We start from the raw sequence: 20,188 nt of genomic DNA, 5'->3' as shown, positions 1-20,188 counted from the left end.
AATCTGCGGAGGCACTTCATTTGGCATTGAGCAGCAAAGACTTTCAGAGAAAAGGAGCGAAAACATTCCCTCGTTTTGATCAGGACCTCACGAGGGTGGGCGTCCAGCTTCCTGTCCTCTCTTCATCCTCTCTTTGCTCTGTGGCATCTGACTGGGTTCAAATGAGACTTGGCAGCCTTTTGGGCTCTTATGCTCTTTAGACACAGTGTGCATCCCAAATGGCACCCTATTCCCTATAAAATGCACTACTTTCGACCAGGCCCCATGGGGAATAGGGTGCCATTTGGGACACATCTTCCGCCATCTTTGAGTTAAAGGATCCGCTTCTCTTGCCAAAATGGTGTACATCGGATCAGACCTCCCCCTCTTGTTTGTCCCCTCTCTAAACGCTTAATCATGACCATAGATGTGGGCTGGTTACAGATACATGGGAGCAGATACAACCAGTGTCCATTCTCACTTGTTTCAATGGCTGTGTTACTTTGCAACTCTCTCTCCCCCGGCCGGTCCCTGTTTTGGAAAAGCAGACACGTCGCGCTCTCCCAGTGTGAATTAGACCAGATGCATTAGCTTGCAGAATATAACCCAATGAACTAATGATTCTGTCAACTAAACAATGGCTACTTTACAAGAAGGCACGCACACAGCAGTCTGTTTATTTATCTCATATTTTTTAATGTTTTTCAGAAACAAATGGATTTATTTTTCTCCATCAAGGGTATAGTATGGGGAGCGTATGTGGTTCCGGTCCCCAGGGTTTCAGACAACTAACAAAACACATCTTACTTCTGCTCTGCTGCTCGGCTGTTATGCTTTTCACATACAGGAGAACGAGTGGGAGCGCCCACCAAATGAATAAAGTAGCATGGCTCTTTTCACAGTATGTAGCGCCCTTTTATAAAAAGATCTGAATCAAAATGACGTTTAACACACAGCAACCATTTATACTTTTCACATCATGAAAAAAAAATATATATATATATATGAGATTTGTTTTCAATAAAATGTACTTTTGAAAAACAACTGATCGTTCTGGAGTATATTTTGTACAAAGGTCAAAATATTCCACTGTTCTGTAATAGACTTATTCATAAATATTGTCTTTATATCAATTTATCCATAATATGTACAAATAAAGGTAGACACTTGTCTGTTCTAAAGCAGTAGATATAAATATAGCACATGTAAAATATACCATAAAACTCAACAACAACCATGGAAATATTGATTATGACTCACAATCATGTATAAAAATAGTCATGTTGACACCATTTTTATGTATTGGAATTTTCTGGTAAGTTCGTTTTTTTTATCTCAATTTGGCCCAAGTAAATGTCATGTTTATTTTTGTTATGTCTGGGATAACTGACGGTCCGCTCCCAGATGGTGAGGGTAGGCAGCAACACATCCGTCATGCTGACCGTCAGCAAATGTCACCTCGGGGTTGTGTGCTTAGTCCCCTCCTGTACTCTGTTCACCCACGACTGCGTGGTCGTGCACGACTCCAACACCATCAGTAGGTTTGCTGACTACACAGCGGTGGTAAGCCTGATAACCGAATACGATGAAAGCCTAAAGGGAGGAGGTCAGTGACCTGTCAGTGTGGTGCCACGACAACAACCTCTCCCTCAACGCAAGATGAAGGAGCTGATCGTGGGCTACAGGAAGCAAAGGGTCGAACATGCCTCCATCCACATCGACGTGGCTGTAGTGGAGCGGGTCGAGAGCTTCAAGTTCCTCGGTGTCCACATCAGTAAGGAATGAACATGGTACACACACATCAACACAGTCGTGAAGAAAGCACGACAACGCCTCTTCCCTCTCAGGAGGCTGAAAAGATTCCTCAAAAAGTTCTGCACCTGCACCATCGAGAGCATCTTGAGTGGCTGCATCACCGCTTGGTATGGAAACTGCTTGGCATCCGATCGCAAGGCGCTACAGAGGTAGGGCTTAGTACACCACAGAGGCTGAACTCCCTGCCATCCAGGACCTCTATACCAGGAAGTGTCAGAGGAAGGCCCTAAGAAATTGTTGATTTTCCAGCTACCCAAATCATAGACTGTTCCCTCTGCAACCGCACAACAAGTAGTACCGTCTGGAACCAACAGGACCCAAAACAACTTCTACCCACAAGCCATAAGACTGCTAAATAGTTGGTTAAATAGTTAACCAATAAGCTTCCCGGACTATCTGCATTGAACCCTTTTTGCACTAACTCATTGTACTCATCACATATGCTGCTGCTACTGTTTATTATATATCCTGTTGCCTAGTCACTTTATCCCTACCTATATGTACATATCTACCTCATTTACCTCGTACCCTTGCACATTGACTCTGTACTGGTATCCTGTGTATAGAGCCAAGTTATCATTACTCATTTTCTATTCATTCCTTGTGATATTTTTCTATTATTTTACTCTGTATTGTTGGGAAGGGCCCCTAGTTTACACCTGTTGCTTACAAAGCATGTGACAAAAACTATTTGATTTGATAACTAATTTGTTATATCAAGTTCTCAATTTTAAATGCAACATTCATCCAAATTACTCCATCAATCTGTAAATGGATATTTAGAAAATGACATAACCATTTTCAGTTCCTCAAATGCTAATTTCAAGCTGGGCTAAGTAGACAAACCCAAGTCTGGGTGACTGACTTTCAGAGTCCATATTAGAATCCAATCAACATTCAAATTAACCATCAACAACCAACAAGGGAACTAACAATTACCAACAAGGGAACTCACAAGTACCAACAAATGAATTGGTTCAAAGACGAGTGGGCTATTAATTTTTTTATCTTACTTTTTGATCTGATCTTAAGTGGATTTGACTATTAACTATTAGAGGACACAAGAATTTCAGTTTATGAAAAGACAATACAAATGTGATTCACACCAATTTCTCTCCTCCACAGAGCTGCTACCCTTGACCCAATGTTGTACTTCCTTAACAGTATCCCCACACTCTCTCTCACTTGCTGTTTCCGAATGCACATGCACATCCATGTTCCATCCATCTAGAAAAACACACTCACAAAAGAATGACACTCGTTTGTGTCCAAAAAGCAAGGGAAAATGAGGCACTTCTTATTCAGCACAGGTCATTTGCATGGAGCTCCAATTTCCCATTTGTGGTCCTGTGTGGCTCACTTGGTAGAGAGTGGCGCTTGCACCGCCAGGGTTGTGGGTTCGATTTCCAGGGCACCCATATGTCTGCACGCATGACTGTAAAGTAGCTTTTGATAAAAGTGTCTGCTTAAATGGCCTATAGTATTTAGTGACTCTAGGGGCCAATGCTGCCAACACAGAGAGTATGGCGAGGGTTCAGAGAGTTGAGGTAATCACTGGTCAGAAATGTACTTATTGATATCAATAATCAGTGTTGGGTAGTGGTGAGTTACATGTAGTTCAACTAGTAATAACCTACATTTTGGAGTAGCTTTGTGGTAGTTCATCTAAATCTAGATAGTGTTTTCAGCAGTTCATTACTTTTATTTGCTACGCTACCTACTGGAACTCCTACACACTACTTTTATTTGCCACGCTACCTACTGGAACTCCTACACACTACTTTCTTTTGCCACGCTACCTACTGGAACTCCTACACACTACTTTCTTTTGCCACGCTACCTACTGGAACTCCTACACACTACTTTCTTTTGCCACGCTACCTACTGGAACTCCTACACACTACTTTCTTTTGCCACGCTACCTACTGGAACTCCTACACACTACTTTATTTTGCCACGCTACCTACTGGAACTCCTACACACTACTTTCTTTGGCCACGCTACCTACTGGAACTCCTACACACTACTTTCTTTTGCCACGCTACCTACTGGAACTCCTACACTCTACTTTCTTTTGCCACGCTACCTACTGGAACTCCTACACACTACTTTCTTTTGCCACGCTACCTACTGGAACTCCTACACACTACTTTCTTTTGCTACGCTGCCTACTGGAACTCCTACACACTACTTTCTTTTGCCACGCTACCTACTGGAACTCCTACACACTACTTTCTTTTGCCACGCTACCTACTGGAACTCCTACACACTACTTTCTTTTGCCACGCTACCTACTGGAACTCCTACACACTACTTTATTTTGCCACGCTACCTACTGGAACTCCTACACACTACTTTTTTCTGTTGCAAAAATGAAATAAAATACGTGTGAAGTAGGCAAACATTTCCTTTCTTTTTCGGCATCAGATCTGCCTAATTCTCCCGTGAAAAATAAAGTTCGTGTTTAATAGTTTAAATTACACTGTTAACATCTGACGGCAGAGAGAACCGTTCTTGCAATTTGTATTCTATGACACTTCCAAGATTTAGTTATGATAATTTCTCACAAAGTCGTTTGGATGTCGTGAACTACTTTTTCAAAGTAACTTTAGTTAAGTAAACTATATGTTTCTTTACGGGTAGCTTAACTTCTTCCAGTGTGAAGTAATTGGTAGATTGGTAAACTACATTTCTAGAGTAGCTACCCTAACACTATCAATTATAGGCATTTCGCTACACCCGCAATAACATCTGCTAAATATGTGTATGTGACCAATAACATTTGATTTGATTTTGATTTAATAGTATCTCATATCAAATTGTGATATATTGACTACAGCAGGCATGCAGTCAAGAACATGTGCAACAAATGGTGACTGAGTTAGACCGATTATTTAATGATAGAGTGAGAAGATGTGGCTTTACATGCTGCTCTGACAATCCAAGACAGACAACCCCAATTACCCAGAAAAGGCAACACAATAACTCCCTATGAAGCTTTAGAAACCCCAAAGACTCTCTCTTCCACTTGCTCTCCCACTCACTGCACACATGTGACCGACTGACTCAGCGATGGGCCGCGAGAGATAATTGACTTTTGTTTTGTGCGCACCATAATCAAGACAGACGAACCACAGATTATTATGAACATGTGCTGTGTACAAAATAATGTCAAAGTTAGCAAGCTGGTTGATTTATTTATTTATGATATTTAATGATTTACGCTTTCTTTGCAACGCCAATAGCCATATTCACGGTGGTTGGAACTTCTGAATATGGGACATTTTTTTATAGACAATGGCGGCTTAAAATCTCTGCATACAATGGCCAGACATATTAAAATGTGTTCCATTGCAGGGAGTCAGAGCCCAAATAATAAGCCCTTTGGATATTTGGTGGAACAGTTGTCATGGGCAACTGAGATGAGCACTGACAAGCAATATTATGTGAATCAACTTGCACTTGGCCCAAACAATATATGGTCTTCTGCCATAAAAGTTTGAGATAACTCTCTGGATATTGTAGAGAACTTAAATATAGCAAAGTAAACAATTGACTCCAGTTATGTTAATCAGTAACTCCAGGATTAGTCGTTCTAATATGTGGGTGCAGCGATGAGAATCTATCTGAGATAAATCGGATCATTTTCACACGTTTATCCCCTTGTTTGTGAGTTTATACTGTATCCTGAAATAGTAACAGGCTGCAGTGGTTTTAATCAATATTAGAACACATACTCATTTCATAAACTTTCACGTCTAGGCGACATTAAATAGTTTGCTTTAGTCAGCAGACTATCCGGTTAATTAAACTACTATTGTATTTGAGTAGCACCAACATTGATACCATCATTGAAAACGACGAAAGCACTGAATTTTACATCGTCACTACAATAAAACAGCACCTTTCACCTATATTGTAACGTTTATTATTCACTGTGCACACAATGACAGATCTGTCTATCTCATGAAAAACCAAGAAAATGAAACAAGAAAGAAACTGGCCTGTCTGAGAAGTAAACCTTGCGTCGTCATGGTCTCAAATCAGCAGAAAAACAAATGGTCTCATATCAACATATGAAGCTTAAACACAGAGAAAATAGAGGAGGAGCTGTATGATCGATTATGATAAAGTGCCAAAATGATGTGTTCTGATGTTTTACGTCACTGACACCTGATGTAACCGGACACTTTTGTATAGCATAACCGCAACCTATGAACACAGATGAGAATGAGATCACAGCTCTGTATGCAGTGAATGAATGAAGCCATTGGCTGACGCCTTGCATTTCCCCTCGAGACCAGCAGACTTCACTCACTTTGATTCTCACTCTTGTTTTTCTTTGCAATACATTTCAAAAACTCAGTCAAATTGGAGTTTATATGATTTTCATTTGAGGCATATCTCGACAACACATGCGGCAACATGTCAATATCACGTTAAATTAATTGAGCAAGGATCTTTGCGGTTAAGAAAGGAGTGCTCTTTCTACTGTCTTTGCAACATAACCCAGGCAGGATGTAGGCCTACCATCTGGTTCATAAATGACTGCAAACAAAAGCTATGCTACAGCAGAATAGAACCAACGTGATTGATTCTACTTGTAAAACACACTTTAATGTTGATTTTTGTTGTTGTTGTAGTCAACACACCAATAGCAATGGAACCATTTTAGAAAAAAGGGGGATTGATAGTGGGATGGGTACCATTTTCTAAAAGACACGCATAATCTTCAGTCAGAGTTTTCTAACAAAAAAAAGTATTTTTTACACTTAGTACAAAAAAGACATTTCTACCCGTTAGTGCTTTGTTTTAAGATACTATAACATAAATAAACCATTTATTTTCAGTGTTCAAACAGTGTGACTGGAAAACGGACATACTCTGTTCCAGTTGGCAGCAGAGGGCTTACTATAGAGACTCAGCTTTCGGTGCGCCCCAAGGCACCACGCTAACACAGCGTTCTTCATGTCTACACAACTCCAAAAAGAAAACACCTCCTGTTTGGGGGCTAAAATATTCACCTCTGCTCTCTCCCTCTGTGGAAAAACAAAAGAAAACTCCAAAGAGTTCTTACTAGAAGACTTTTAGATGACTCTTTCCCAGAGTCTCATCCCTTAACAGTTACTGTCAATTTCTACCACATCTCCAGTCTCTTTCTGGTCCATTTAGAAGCCATTCCGGGAAATAAAGAACTACAAATCCCAGAGTGCAATGCACAGTTCCCGTCCAGGCACTATTTGTTTCCTGTAGTCCCAACTTTTAGAGTCACTTTGAATACATCACTACATGAGCACACATTATTTTGTCTCAGTCGGTCAAAGATTTGGGGTAGTATTATTACCTATTGATATTTAGCCTTTACTTTCTTAAAAAGCAAATTTTGATTCTGCTGTGCAAAACGATGCCATGAAGAGCTGACATGAAAAATTCCATTCCTTTTTTATTGTAAAGTCTTTCATTGTTCCTGTTCCAAGACATGTCCATTTATCTTTCCTCTGGGGTTCTTCCTCCTCATCCAACTAGTCCTGCTATGCCCCTCCCCGTCATAGTACCGTACTGTAGGTCCGTTATGACAAACCCCTTTATTTGCAGGTAAACACCTCCGTCCTCTCGCTGCACGTGTTGCACTTGACAAAGCAGCACCACTGGAACTTACAGTTGCACTGCCACACTTTGGTGTACTGGTGCGTGTTGTAGCCCCGGCCGCAGCACATGAGGTCGCAGCCGTCCGTGTGGGGCGAGGTGCGGTTACACAGCCTCCCCTGGGTACCCACGCTCCCCGTGGCCGCGTCCTCCTCGCAGTAGTTGGGCGACCTCTCAATGTAGACGAGGTCGGTCTCCATGGGCTTGCGGAAGCCCTGGGTCTTCTTCACCTTGAGGAAGGTGGGCTGGCGTAGTCGGCTGGCCCGGACCACTTCCACATGAACCGCCTCGTTGTACTTGTCCTTCAGGATATAGCCGATCTCTCTGAACTTGGGCAGGGTCGTCCAGCAGGTCTTGGTAGTGCAGGAGCCCGACACGCCGTGACACTTACACTCCAACTTCATCCGCTCTTCCAGGACCTGCATGGACACACAGGAACAGAGCGATGTAAGAGGTTACATGGCGTTACAAGACATTACATTGCATTCCTGTGGCAGGCCCAGCGTTAAAATACTGGAATGACCTGACTAGGGTGGAAACAGAAACCAAGGCCAGGGTGAAGAGGTTCCTAGCTCTTCTGCTAAATGAATGATGGAAAAACAGTCAACAGAAGGTCAGTGAGAAAAGATGGCCCTTGGTATAATATCATTTTAAGATCAGAGTCTGTAATAAAAGACCAAGCTATTCTCAAATGTTGTTGAACCACCGCACCTTTATCCGCACCACAACTCCTAATTAATTACCTCTTGAGCCAACAAATGGATACTATTTTAGTGTGTTTGGAAATAACTACAGTGCCTTTCAAAAGTATTCACCCCCTTGGGATTTTTCCTATTGTGTTGCATTACAACCTGTCATTTAAATGGATTTCTATCTGGATTTCATGAACTGGACAAAAATAGTAAAAATTGGTAAGAAAAAATAAGAAACTTGTTTTTTTTTTAAATCCCCCAAAATAAAAAACTGAAAAATGGTGCGTGCATATGTATTCACCCCCTTTGCTATGAAGCCCTAAATAAGATCTGGTGCAACCAATTACCTTCTGAAGTCACATAATTAGTTAAATAAAGTCCACCTGTGTGCAATCTAAGTGTCACGTGATCTGTCACATGATCTCATTATATATATGTACCTATTCTGAAAGGCCCCAGAGTCTGCAACACCAATAAGCAAAGGGAACCACCAAGCAAGCGGCACCATAAAGACCAAGGAGCTCTCCAAAGAGCTCAGGGACAAAGTTGTGGAGAAGAACAGATCAGGGTTGGGTTATAAAAAAAGATCAGGAACTTTGAACATCCCACGGAGCACCATTAAATCCATTATTAATCATTTGAATGAATATGTCACCACAACAAACCTGCCAAGAGAGAGCCGCCCACCAAAACTCATGGACCAGGAAAGGAAGGCATTAATCAGAGAGGCAACAAAGAGACCAAAGATAACCCTGAAAGAGCTGCAAAGCTCCACAGTGGAGATTTTAATATCTGTCCTTAGGACCACTTTAAGCCGTACACTCCACAGAGCTGGGCTTTATAGAAGAGTGTCCAGAAAAAAGACATTGCTTATTAAAGAAAACAATTAAGGAAACACGTTCAGTGTTCGCCAAAAGGCATGTGGGAGACTCCCCAAATATATGGAAGGTGGTACTCTGGTCAGATGAGACTAAAATTGAGCTTTTTGGCAATCAAGAAAAACGCTATGTCTGGCGCAAACCCAACACCTCTCATCACCTCGATAACACTATCCCCACAGTGAAGCATGGTGGTGGCAGCATAATGTTGTGGGGATGTTTTTCATCGTCAGGGACTGGGAAACTGGTCAGAATTGAAGAAATGATGGATGGCGCTAAATACAGGGAAATCCTTGAGGGAAACCTTTTCCAGTCTTCCAAAGATTTGAAACTGGGACGGAGGTTCACCTTCCAGCAGGACAATGACCCTAAGCATACTGCTAAAGCAAGTGGTAGGCATATTATGTAAATCCTAATGATAAAAATCCCGCAAAGATCTATTTTAATTCCAGGTTGTAAGGCAACAAAATAGGAAAAATGCCAAGGGGGTGAATACTTTCGCAAGCCACTGTACTGACCTCCCAAACACAGTCGTCTAATGCAAGGTGAAATGTGTCAGGATTCTGTCCAACAATCCTCCATTGGGCAACAATGGTAACAGTATGAGAAAATGTAATGATACTTACAAAATGCTTTACAGCCTTCCTTGACATTTTTAAAAGGACATACTCAGATAGTAATAATACTTGAATACTTGAAACCATCAAGTTTAAACATCTCTCCTTATAAGAGTTTACTTAATATTCTTTAAATAAAAGTCTGGGAACATACCACACTTTTGCATGGCCAAAAAAAGACAACTGTTGTCTATGTTGTATTTGCAGCACTGTTTGGATGGCATGTTTCTATGGATGCTGGTATTTCTCTGATATAACGTCAGCTTCACACCAGTGCTTTCCTAGTTTGTTTTCTCTTCAGTGTTACATATACATATTTTAGAGAAAGACCAAGAGACAATCTGAGTGAAGAGGACATATTTATTTGAGTTGAATATTGGGTCCATTAATGAATAACCAAGAGTTGGCAGCAGATGGTTGGTAAATGCCCTCTTTGTTTGGAGGGGGTCCCTGTAAGTGGAAACGGATGTCCACAATGACAGATCTGTGGAACTCCAGACACATTTGTTTGGAAGTATTTGACTTAATATTGTGTTATAGAATGGGGAGTTTTGTTTTATCTTAATTCACACTTGTTGTTTGTTCTGTGCGTTGTGCCACATCCACTTACGTCTTAAGGGTCAAACATTTGCATCCTGGCTAAGCGTAGAACAGGGGTGTCAAAACAACTGAAAATATGTTATATTCCCTCGCCATCAAAATCTGAAGAAATTGTTCTATATCTATAGGTTTTTTAAATGTTCTATTGTCCCTGACTGTCTTGCTTTCATTTAGGTGATTATTAGTGAACTGGACACAGTCCAGAAACTGTATGAATGCAGGTCCATTATCATTATCATTACTACACAATTTTGAGTTGGTTTTAGTTATTTTAAAATATATTGAGTTTGTTTTCCACCACCAATTTTTTTTTCAAAACAATATGTATTTTTTCAATATATTTTATTAACTTAAACCACCCCTTGGCTAGATAAGACCCCCTCACGGGCCGTAGAGCGAGGAAAAATGTCATTTCTGGTCATATTCTACCATGTAATTATCCCTACCTTCCTGAACACCACATCAAAAGCAGAGGAAAATAAATCTAAATCTCATATAACCATCAACCATTACACTTTAGTTAAATGTGGATCATTCGGCTATTTTATTTGTTGCAGATACGTTGGGCAGACATCCTCGACAGATGACCATTAACTGTTTGCATCTGGATCACGGTGTACACTGGGAGCATGGTTTGGTTTATATGAAGTAAAGAAGCATGGTGTTTAAATGAACAAGCTCGATGCATGAAGTACTGGATGTCGCAATTAAACAGATCCATGCAATTAAACAGATCCATCCTTACATGTTCAAATAGCAGACATATCTCTTAGAAACTGAATCCTTTTCGAAATGCACCAGCACTGGTTAATTTCCCCTACCCCACACCCTCACCAAGCTCATCTTCAGCTCCAACATGTGGCACACAGTGTAGTAGAGAACTCCTACTAAAATGCCTAATCCTAGGGCATCTGGGAAATATTGTGTGGTGTCCACAGCAGTTTAGTGTCAGGAATGAGACAATCCTTGTTCTACAACAGGCTTCCAGTAACCTACTGTAGTACTGCGTTCCACCACTACAGTACAAACTGCATTTTGTAGAGAACAGAGAGGGTAAAGTCATGGGGAAATAAGAGACAGTGGCTCTTGTATGAGACATGGAATACATAAACACTTCTGTAGTACTCTTAACATGACTCTTTCAACCTAATTGGGCGCTTCTACTTGTAAGAACCAAGCATGTATTTGTTGTATAACATGTTCCGTTTTGTTGGCAGGGCATTTTTCCAGAGCCGTTTTTTTTCCAGGCACGATGCCTTGCCAGCAGTAGTCATCGTTTCTATCAGACACTCACAGACACTTCTATCAGACACGTTGTATGCTGAGTTATCGATTAATACATGCCGTTAAGACTCTTACTCTTGATACGGTGTGTGATTTGAAATCCCTCATTAGCAGATATTTGATTGAGAGAGAGGGGAGAAGGTAAAAGATTCGAGGGTCAACCAAGAATCTCATCACACATGGTGATTCAGAATGAGGATTTCCAAAAACATACTGGCGGCACAAACCACAATGATTGTCTATGTGAAACAGACTGACGGAATGGTTGGAAACATTTACTTTACAGTGTGTCCGTCAAACCTCTTGTCTGCTACCAATTAGTCAGATATGACCAGATTTCCTCGAAAAGAATCTGGTCAAACTTCCAGAGAGACTAAATAATTCCATTGGTTTGTCTGTATTTATTTGGGATTTACAGAACTGGAGCCGACAGTGTTTGTGTCGGAATGTTCTAGATGCAAAGCGATCTTTGTAGTGGTAGAGTAGTAGACTCTCAAACTTGTTAGACACCAGAGTATTTCGTTAAATGGTCTAGGGCCAGCTTCAATCAAACCCCAAACACTTAAAGAAAAGGACATTATTCCTGTGCTGTGAAAATGCAGCCATTCAAACTGGAAATATGTTTAGTTGAGTTCCCCTCTTGTCTCGTTAATCAACAGACTGCACTAGAAAAAGTCATTTTCCCCCCACAACTCCAGTTTCCACAGCGTGTGTTTGATTGAATCCCATCATCCATACCAAACCTCTGCCAGGCCTAACTCAGACTCAGACAGGTCACCTGACCGCGATCCCCTCATATCAGTCTGCCTGCGTTAACTCCACCATTGTCGCTGTGCTTTCAGAAACAGAATGGGTGCAGTGAAAAAGCAGTGCTGTGTTTTTGGTACGGCTGAGAGAACTGCAATAATATCCTGTTCCTGACTTTACACTTCATAATTCCATGAAAGGGCTGGATGGAGGGCCATGGCAGAACTCCATCTGGCAGCTGGCGGCCGGCCGCACTCCGCTTCCCTAGCAAGCAGCGAGCACACGATAAAACCCTGAACTTATTAATTAGATCCATTTGTCACCAGAATGCCAGAGAAGCACAGGCAGGCATTCAGGCTCTCTCGCTCTTTATTTCTTTCTTTCACTCTCTCTCTCATCTTTATGTCATGTGTGCGCTCTCTCACTCCTTCTTTCTACATCTCTCTCTCACTTCACCTCTCTGTCTCTCTCTCCCTCCCTCCCTCCCTCCCTCCCTTATGGTTCATGTTGTTCTGTGTTCTGAGATGACTAATAGCAAACAAACATGGCCCAAGTGTGCCAGATCACTCCTAGAGAAAAATACACCCCATTATGGTAGGGGAAAAAAACAGTAATTGAGCTAAAGCAAAACAAGCTGCTGAGAGGCTAACTGGGACTTGTCAATCAGCACGTCACCCAATCAGGGGTTCCCGCCACCAGTCTGTAGATTTCCACTCTTTCTCAGGCCTAGGGTGTTTACACATGGATGCATGCGCACAGACACCAAACTAAAAAGACAAAGATGCATTTCTTCTATGTGGGTGTTTACCTTTCTCCCTGCCTCATTGTTGTGGAGGTTCATCAGCCGGCGCGTGGTCTTCTTGATCTCGCGGGCATCTACGAACCTCCTGGAGAACTCCACGCCGTACTTGATGTCCGCCGAGCAGCCTCCCCACTTCCAGCCCTCCTCCTGATTATAGTAACCCTGCTTCTCCCGGTCGCAGCCACACTGGCTTAGGTTGCCCTGGCTACACGCCGCCGTGATGGCGTGGGCTACGCCGGCGGCCGTGATAGCGTACGTGAATGCAGCCTCCCGGCTACCTGAGAAGAGGAGACAGGAGAGAGAGTAAGGTCGTTAAATAGTTGTAGAACTACAACGATGACAACTGAACACTATAGAAGCTGGTGTGAACTGTGACCTCGTTGCTCCCGTTTGTATTCTATTCCCACTTGATCTAGACACGGAAATCCGGCATAACCCTCCAGGCAAGACCTCCCCTGCGTCCCTCCCTCCTTCCCCTCCTGCACCTTAGTAACGTGGTCACAGTGCAGACCACAAAGTCCTTAAGCACAGCCTCCAAGTATGCGGTGCTGTGATTCCAGGCAGAGTGGAGAGAGGAGAGTACTGTAGCTAGGTGCTGTCCAAAGTGCTGAATTCCTCTCCTCAAGCACCTTGTACTGCTGCCCACATTACTACAGCTGTGGTCTGCAGGTCTGCCTGGCTGCTTAGTGCACTTACTTTCCTTTTCTTGGCTATCTCTCTCTCTCTCTCTCTCTCTCTCTCTCTCTCTCTCTCTCTCTCTCTCTCTCTCTCTCTCTCTCTCTCTCTCTCTGTCTCTAGTAGCCTGGCAGCAAAGGTTTCCCTCTCTGGTGTTCTCTCTGTCGACAGTACAGTTTGCAGTGGTTAGGATTTCAGTATTGCTGGTAAAGGCTAAGGCCATGTACGCATAAGGTCAGAGGACAATCAACAGGCAAAAGTGACACATGTAGTCTTTCCTCCAATGAGAGTTATTGTTCAGGGCCGTCAACACAGATGTTTTGTTCTACCATCCCTTTTCAAGTATGCACCCCCTAGTGCTGTCCCATGGTCAGTAGGCAGTGCCTTTAAAAGACTGCTGTGCTCTAAAAGGGTCCGTGGGCGCTGTGCTGTCACTGCCAGTGACCCAGGTGTCCCCTGAGCCGTCCTTAATGTGAGCGAGAGTAGAGAGGATCTGCTCTTCAAAGAGAGAGGGCGGAGGGAGAACAAACGCTACTGGTGACTAACCAGTGTGTTTTAGTGGGCCTCTAAGCATTTATGAGGGGGAGTGGGGGGGGGATCTTTTCTTCTTTAAAAAAAAAACATGGCTGTTCCTGTTTCTTTTACGTAACATATTTTGCCTGTAACGTCACAGGAAGCACACTGTAGAACTCATGGTTGTGTTTTCATCTTACTCTAACGTTTCTTCTGTTTCATGTGAATACTATTAATCAAGTATTTCAGATATCAAGGAGATTTTATGATCGGTCCGGTATACTTTCTGCTGTCTGGTCCACATGGCCTACTGTACCAGGCTACCAGCATGAGGGAAGGGGAAAATATCTTGACGTTCAGCAACGTGTGGCCACTCCATATTGCAATGTATTTAGCCAAATTACAGAAAAAAAACACGACATACCTCAAAACGTGAAAAGTGGTAGGTTATTTGCCTAAGCAAATAAATATTTTACAGTTTAGAAACTTACTAGACGTAAAATCACTGCTTAATTGTTCTTATTTTACAGCCCCAAACACTGTGGTCACAGCTAGTGGAGGCTGCTAGTCCGTGCTGGAGCTAGCCCCGGCCATGACTGCTGCTAATGACCTGGACTGCCTGCCCACTGGCCTGCCGTATGTACTGTATGAGGAATGACTCACAACCACCAGCCTTCCTGGTTATCAACAGAGATGTGACCTGCCAGCTTGTGGTTACTTACAGCTCAGATTGACTTCGAAATTGAATGTCTGTGCATGTCCTGAGGACGTCGGGAATTGCCTTCAAAACTGGCCACTAGGGGCAACGGTGAGCACTATTACCATCAAGTAGGTTTGGGTTTAAAGGGATACTTTGTGATTTTGGCAATGAGGACCTTTTATCTATTTCCCCAGAGTCAGATGAACTTGTGGGGAAATAGATTCCACAAACTTGTTTGTCTATTTTGTTTTGTTACATTTGTATTGATGTTTTTGTTTGTGTCCGATGCACTCAGGGTGTTGTTACATGTCCACCTGAAAATCACCACAATGTTCCCACCCCCAATTTGTGAATATGTGTGTTCAATCAGAGTGATAGACACTGGTTTTGCATTTTGGGGTATTAACCATATCGCAAACCTTACCCTTAACTTAACCATTCGGGAATGAATGCCTAAACTTAATGTTTTAATCCAAAAACGTTAACCCTTAACCTAACTATTTGGAATGATGTGGAGTAGGAGGAGCAATCTGGGATGTTTAAAACACTTTGGAATTTGACGCTTGGAGAAACATGTTTAAACATCAGAATGTGAATTAAAACTGGTCAAACCGTGAGATCTTGTTGCTGAGCTATCCCCACCTCACGCACACAGTCACACACACTGAAACACACACAGAATTGCACACACAACGTCACATGTACACAGACACACACAAAGACACACATACTCAGAATACACACACACACTGAACACACACACGGCGGGGCAGTGTAATGGTAAAAACAGAATGGATGCTGGAGTTTCCAGTGTAGGAAGGGTGGTTCCCTGTGCCATAGATGCAGGCCTGTTTCTGGGGCCATTCTGCCTGCACTAAAACTGCTCATGGGGAAAATGATGATGATTGGGTGGGCTGGTATTGGTTGACACCCCCTGTTGGCTCTGGAACCAGGGCCGGAACCAGGGTTTGAGTTTTAGTGAGGTCCCAGGATTTGTTTTTGAATGTTGAAGTTCATTTACTGCATATCTATACAATGAAACAACTTTAAAATGCTATTTGGAAAACAGGAAAAACAAGTTAAATTTACCCCCGCCATTATCACCTTGGTTCATTCACCTCAGTCGATCTACAAACACATAACCTATTACCTATACAATTGTAATGCTTTACCCCTGAAAGAGGGGAAATATGAGAAATGATTCACACTGACACATAGCATCAGCAACTGTTCAGTCGGTTGTAATGATGAATTGCATAAAATCATCAAATCTTTGCATAGATATCTCTTTGCTCAAAGTGCATGGTGTTCACGTGTGTCTATCCCCTAGGCAACACTGATCCAGCTCCGCACAAACAGACGTCAAAGGAGCACACAGATGATCGTTTTATCACTTTAACACGAATGATTACAATACTACTTACGATTCTGTATTAATATCAGTGATGTGGTGGTAAAAACAAAAGGTGGATGAACTATGAACTGCAGTGGGTGATCGAGATAAGATGAGCAACCACCGATATAAACGAAAAGGTCATCACAACTTTTGAACTGTATTGTTTGCATTTTGATTGCATGTCGAGATGTTCATATTGAAACATATATATATATATATATTGTTTTTTTTAAGTTACTAACCTGTTTGATAAGATTAGTACAGATTTTCTCAGGGGACCCCACATGGGGACTGACCCCCAGTTTAGGAGCCACTATACAAACCTCCCTCTCTGCTTGCTTCCTCTCTCTCTGTTTCCTCTGCTTCCTCCTGCATGCATTGCAGTCTGCCTCAGCCTCACCAATGAGCGCCACATCACTGTCTGTCTCAGTAATCTACTCTCTGTAAAACAAAGTTATTATGAGAACTTAGTAGCCATTTGTTTTGCTCCTGTTGAGGTAGGCTCTGGTTAATGTTAGCTGCTTAGTTCTTCCTTCTAGCTGGCTAAGTAATACTAGCTAGAGCCCTTAAATGTTACTACCATAGAAGTCTCTACGGCAGCTAGCCACCTGACTGACATATAAATGACTATTTACCAGTTGTGGACTCGTTCTCCGAGAGGCAGTTTTGTTTGGTGGATGTCTGTACACAGAAGTCGTGGGTCGGTTTTAAAACGGCCTTTTGTCCAGCGTCTCGCAAACACACTGTCAGCAGCGTCTCTAGTTGCCAACTTGAGCCCGGAGACATTTGAGGTAGTTGGGATAGTTTTGTTTCGTGTCTCACTCATTCGCAAAGAGGCAGGCGCAATCAGAAGTCAGTAGATCATGAGTATAAGTGTTCTGAGCTTTGATCGACGCTGGGAGCAATATTTAGATGTGTAAAAATGTATATTTTCTCTATATTTTCTATTTATTTTTTTACTGAGGTCCAAACCTCGGTGTCCTCATATGTAGTTATGGCCCTGAACGTAACTGCCAGCCAACGCTAAGAGGGCTTAGTCTAGTAACGAGAGAAAACGGTAGGAAAGCAGCACCCACTTTGTTCTGCTGCAGTAATCCTATGCACATGCGGGAGCTCCGTTTGTGGGAATCAGCATTATCCATCACACAATGATGTCAACATCATGCTTGCATGTCTTTATTCACATTTGAATTCACACAACTGGTAGTCTTGAATCAGACTGTTTACAACTGTGCAAGGAATGTTTGCAGACCCAAGACCCTAGGGAGCTGCTTGATGCTTGGACTAGCTAGCAGAACAACAAGTGTTGGCACTGCTTCCATGGAGGAGATGTTTGATGCTGCAACCTTCAGGTGCTCCATTTCTGTGTTGGAGTCTCAGAGTATCAGTGAGTGTAAGGTTTGATGGAGTAGTCTTGGTGATGAAGTTTCATCATTGATCCGTGACGTGATTTATTTTGTATTGATAAGCCAGACGTTCAACGCTGTGTTGGGGTGATGTGGGCGCGATGCTCAAATAGATGTACAGTATGAATGGGAGTTGTGTACACGGAGACCCCGCTTGATGAATAGGAATGTGGTTTATGAAAGAGAAAAAGGCTAAAGAGGCAGCAGGCCCCAGAGTCCTGACAGGATTCCAGGAAGAACCACCCTGGGATAGCCTTCTCTGCTGCCAGTGGAAAATTGGACTGACCAGAAAAACCTCAATGAACTTGGAACAGTCTGGGGAGAAGAATAGGGGAATATTAAACCAGATGTTTAATGGAGTTTAGTGGCAAGTGTCTGTGACAGTGTCCAAGATGGAAACTAAGGAAGGGAAGGAAGGCACAAGCTTTTCCCTGAGTGCAGGTACCAGTCAACATCCCAGGGCCATAAAGAGAAGGAAGGCACAAGCTTTTCCCTGAGTGCAGGTACCAGTCAACATCCCAGGGCCATAAAGAGAAGGAAGGCACAAGCTCTTCACTGAGAGCAGATACCAGTCAACATTCCGGGGCCATAAAGAGAAGGAAGGCACAAGCTCTTCCCTGAGAGCAGGTACCAGTCAACATCCCAGGGCCATAAAGAGAAGGAAGGCACAAGCTCTTCCCTGAGAGCAGGTACCAGTCAACATCCCAGGGCCATAAAGAGAAGGAAGGCACAAGCTCTTCCCTGAGAGCAGGTACCAGTCAACATCCCAGGGCCATAAAGAGAAGGAAGGCACAAGCTCTTCCCTGAGAGCAGGTACCAGTCAACATCTCGGGGCCATAAAGAGAAGGAAGGCACAAGCTCTTCCCTGAGAGCAGGTACCAGTCAACATCCCAGGGCGATACAGGATGGCTCGCTACACCCTGTATGGAGGAATACACCTTGTATGGAGTGGGTGTGAGAGTGTGGCCTTCGCATAAGCGGACCCTGCCTGGCCTCTGCTTGTTTGTCATGTCTTGCCGTATCAAATGAACCCAAACATTTCTGTATGTGGTAGCAGGACGCTTTTACATCAATTTGTGTTTAAACCGGAGGCGAGTGCACCACAAACATTTCACATGACACAGCAATGGAGTTATACAGCCGGAGAGAGTACAGACACTGCAGACAGTGCTAGGCTACACTAGCAAAGCTCTCCTGGTGACAAAGGAGATGATTGTGGACTACAGGAAAACTGAGCACGCCTCCATTCTCATCGACGGGGCTGCAGTGGAGCAGGTTGAGAGCTTCAAGTTCCTTGACAGTTGTGAAGAGGGCACGACAAAATCTATTCCTCCTGGGGAGACTGAAAAGATTTGCCATGGGTCCTCAGATCCTCAAAAGGTTCCACAGCTGCGCCATCGAGAGCATCCTGACTGTTGCATCACTGCCTGGTATGGCAACTGCTCGGCCTCAACCCGCCAGGCACTACAGATGGTAGTGCGAATGGCCCAGTACATCACTGGGGTCAAGCTTCCTGCTATCCAGGACCTCTATACCAGGCGGTGTCAGAGGAAGGCCCTGAAAATTGTCAAAGGCTCCTGCCACCCTGGTCATAGACTGTTCTCTCTGCTACCGCATGGCAAGCGGTATCGAAGCACCAAGTCTAGGTCCAGGAGGCTTCTAAACAGCTTCTACCCCCAAGCCATAAGACTCCTGAACACCTAAATTGCCGTGTCGCCCCCTCCCCTCCCCCCACACCGCTGCTACTCTCTGTTGTTATCATCTATGCATAGTCACTTTAATAACTCTACCTACATGTACATATTGCCTCAACTAACCGGTGCCCCCACACATTGACTCTGTACAAGTAACCCCTGAATAATGTCCCGCTATTGTTATTTTACTGCTGCTCTTTAATTACTTGTTACTTGTAGTGCTTATTCTTATCAGTATTTTTTAAAACTGCATTATTGGTTAAGGGCTATGCATTTGGCCTTTGTTGATTTTGTTGACAAGGGAGGAAAATAGGACACAAAGGGACACAGAAATTACACATTGGGGACAGTCGCCGTAGAAACCACAGTTGGTTCACAAGTACTGAGGTTACTGCCAACCCCTGGCCCTCTGGTGAGCTTCTGGTCTGGACACCGTGCTGCCTGGAAACACTACAACTAACCATCGCTGTGCTATGGACTGACAATGTGCTTCCTCTTTAGAGCCTGTGTTTGTTTGGAGCTGTGTACGTGATGGGGGACAGGGGATCAGACCAAGGGGCCAGGGTTCTGGTCTATAGAAGCATGGTTTTGACTGCTCCTTCAGTCTTGTACTGCAGTTTAACTGAGTCCTGGGTTCAGAAAGAATTTCTATAGGTGGTCATCTAGAGAAGTCAGACCGGAAAATTCCTAATAAGACACTTTAGACATTACCTATGTGCACAAAACATCCATTTATTTATTCAA

The 20,188-nt window shown here is 43.1% G+C and overlaps 1 protein-coding gene across 2 annotated transcripts in view; it reads right to left on the bottom strand.

Moving 5' to 3' along the window:
* Positions 1-5,699: 5,699 nt before the first annotated feature.
* Positions 5,700-20,188, bottom strand: part of LOC124038508 (protein Wnt-7b-like) — a 33,401-nt gene continuing 18,912 nt past the window's right edge. For both annotated transcript variants that reach the window (XM_046354498.1, XM_046354489.1), the window contains exons 3-4: positions 13,067-13,338; positions 5,700-7,859 (exon numbers count right to left, since the gene is read on the bottom strand). In XM_046354498.1, coding sequence (XP_046210454.1) covers positions 7,380-7,859; positions 13,067-13,338 — 752 coding nt within the window. In that variant the 3' untranslated portion in view covers positions 5,700-7,379. The remainder of the gene's footprint in view (positions 7,860-13,066; positions 13,339-20,188) is intronic.

Source organism: Oncorhynchus gorbuscha, linkage group LG01 (assembly GCF_021184085.1).
Source record: "Oncorhynchus gorbuscha isolate QuinsamMale2020 ecotype Even-year linkage group LG01, OgorEven_v1.0, whole genome shotgun sequence".
Classification (NCBI taxonomy): Eukaryota; Metazoa; Chordata; class Actinopteri; order Salmoniformes; family Salmonidae; genus Oncorhynchus; species Oncorhynchus gorbuscha.
Note: the sequence above shows the minus strand (reverse complement) of the source record. Positions and strands in the feature narration are given on the sequence as shown.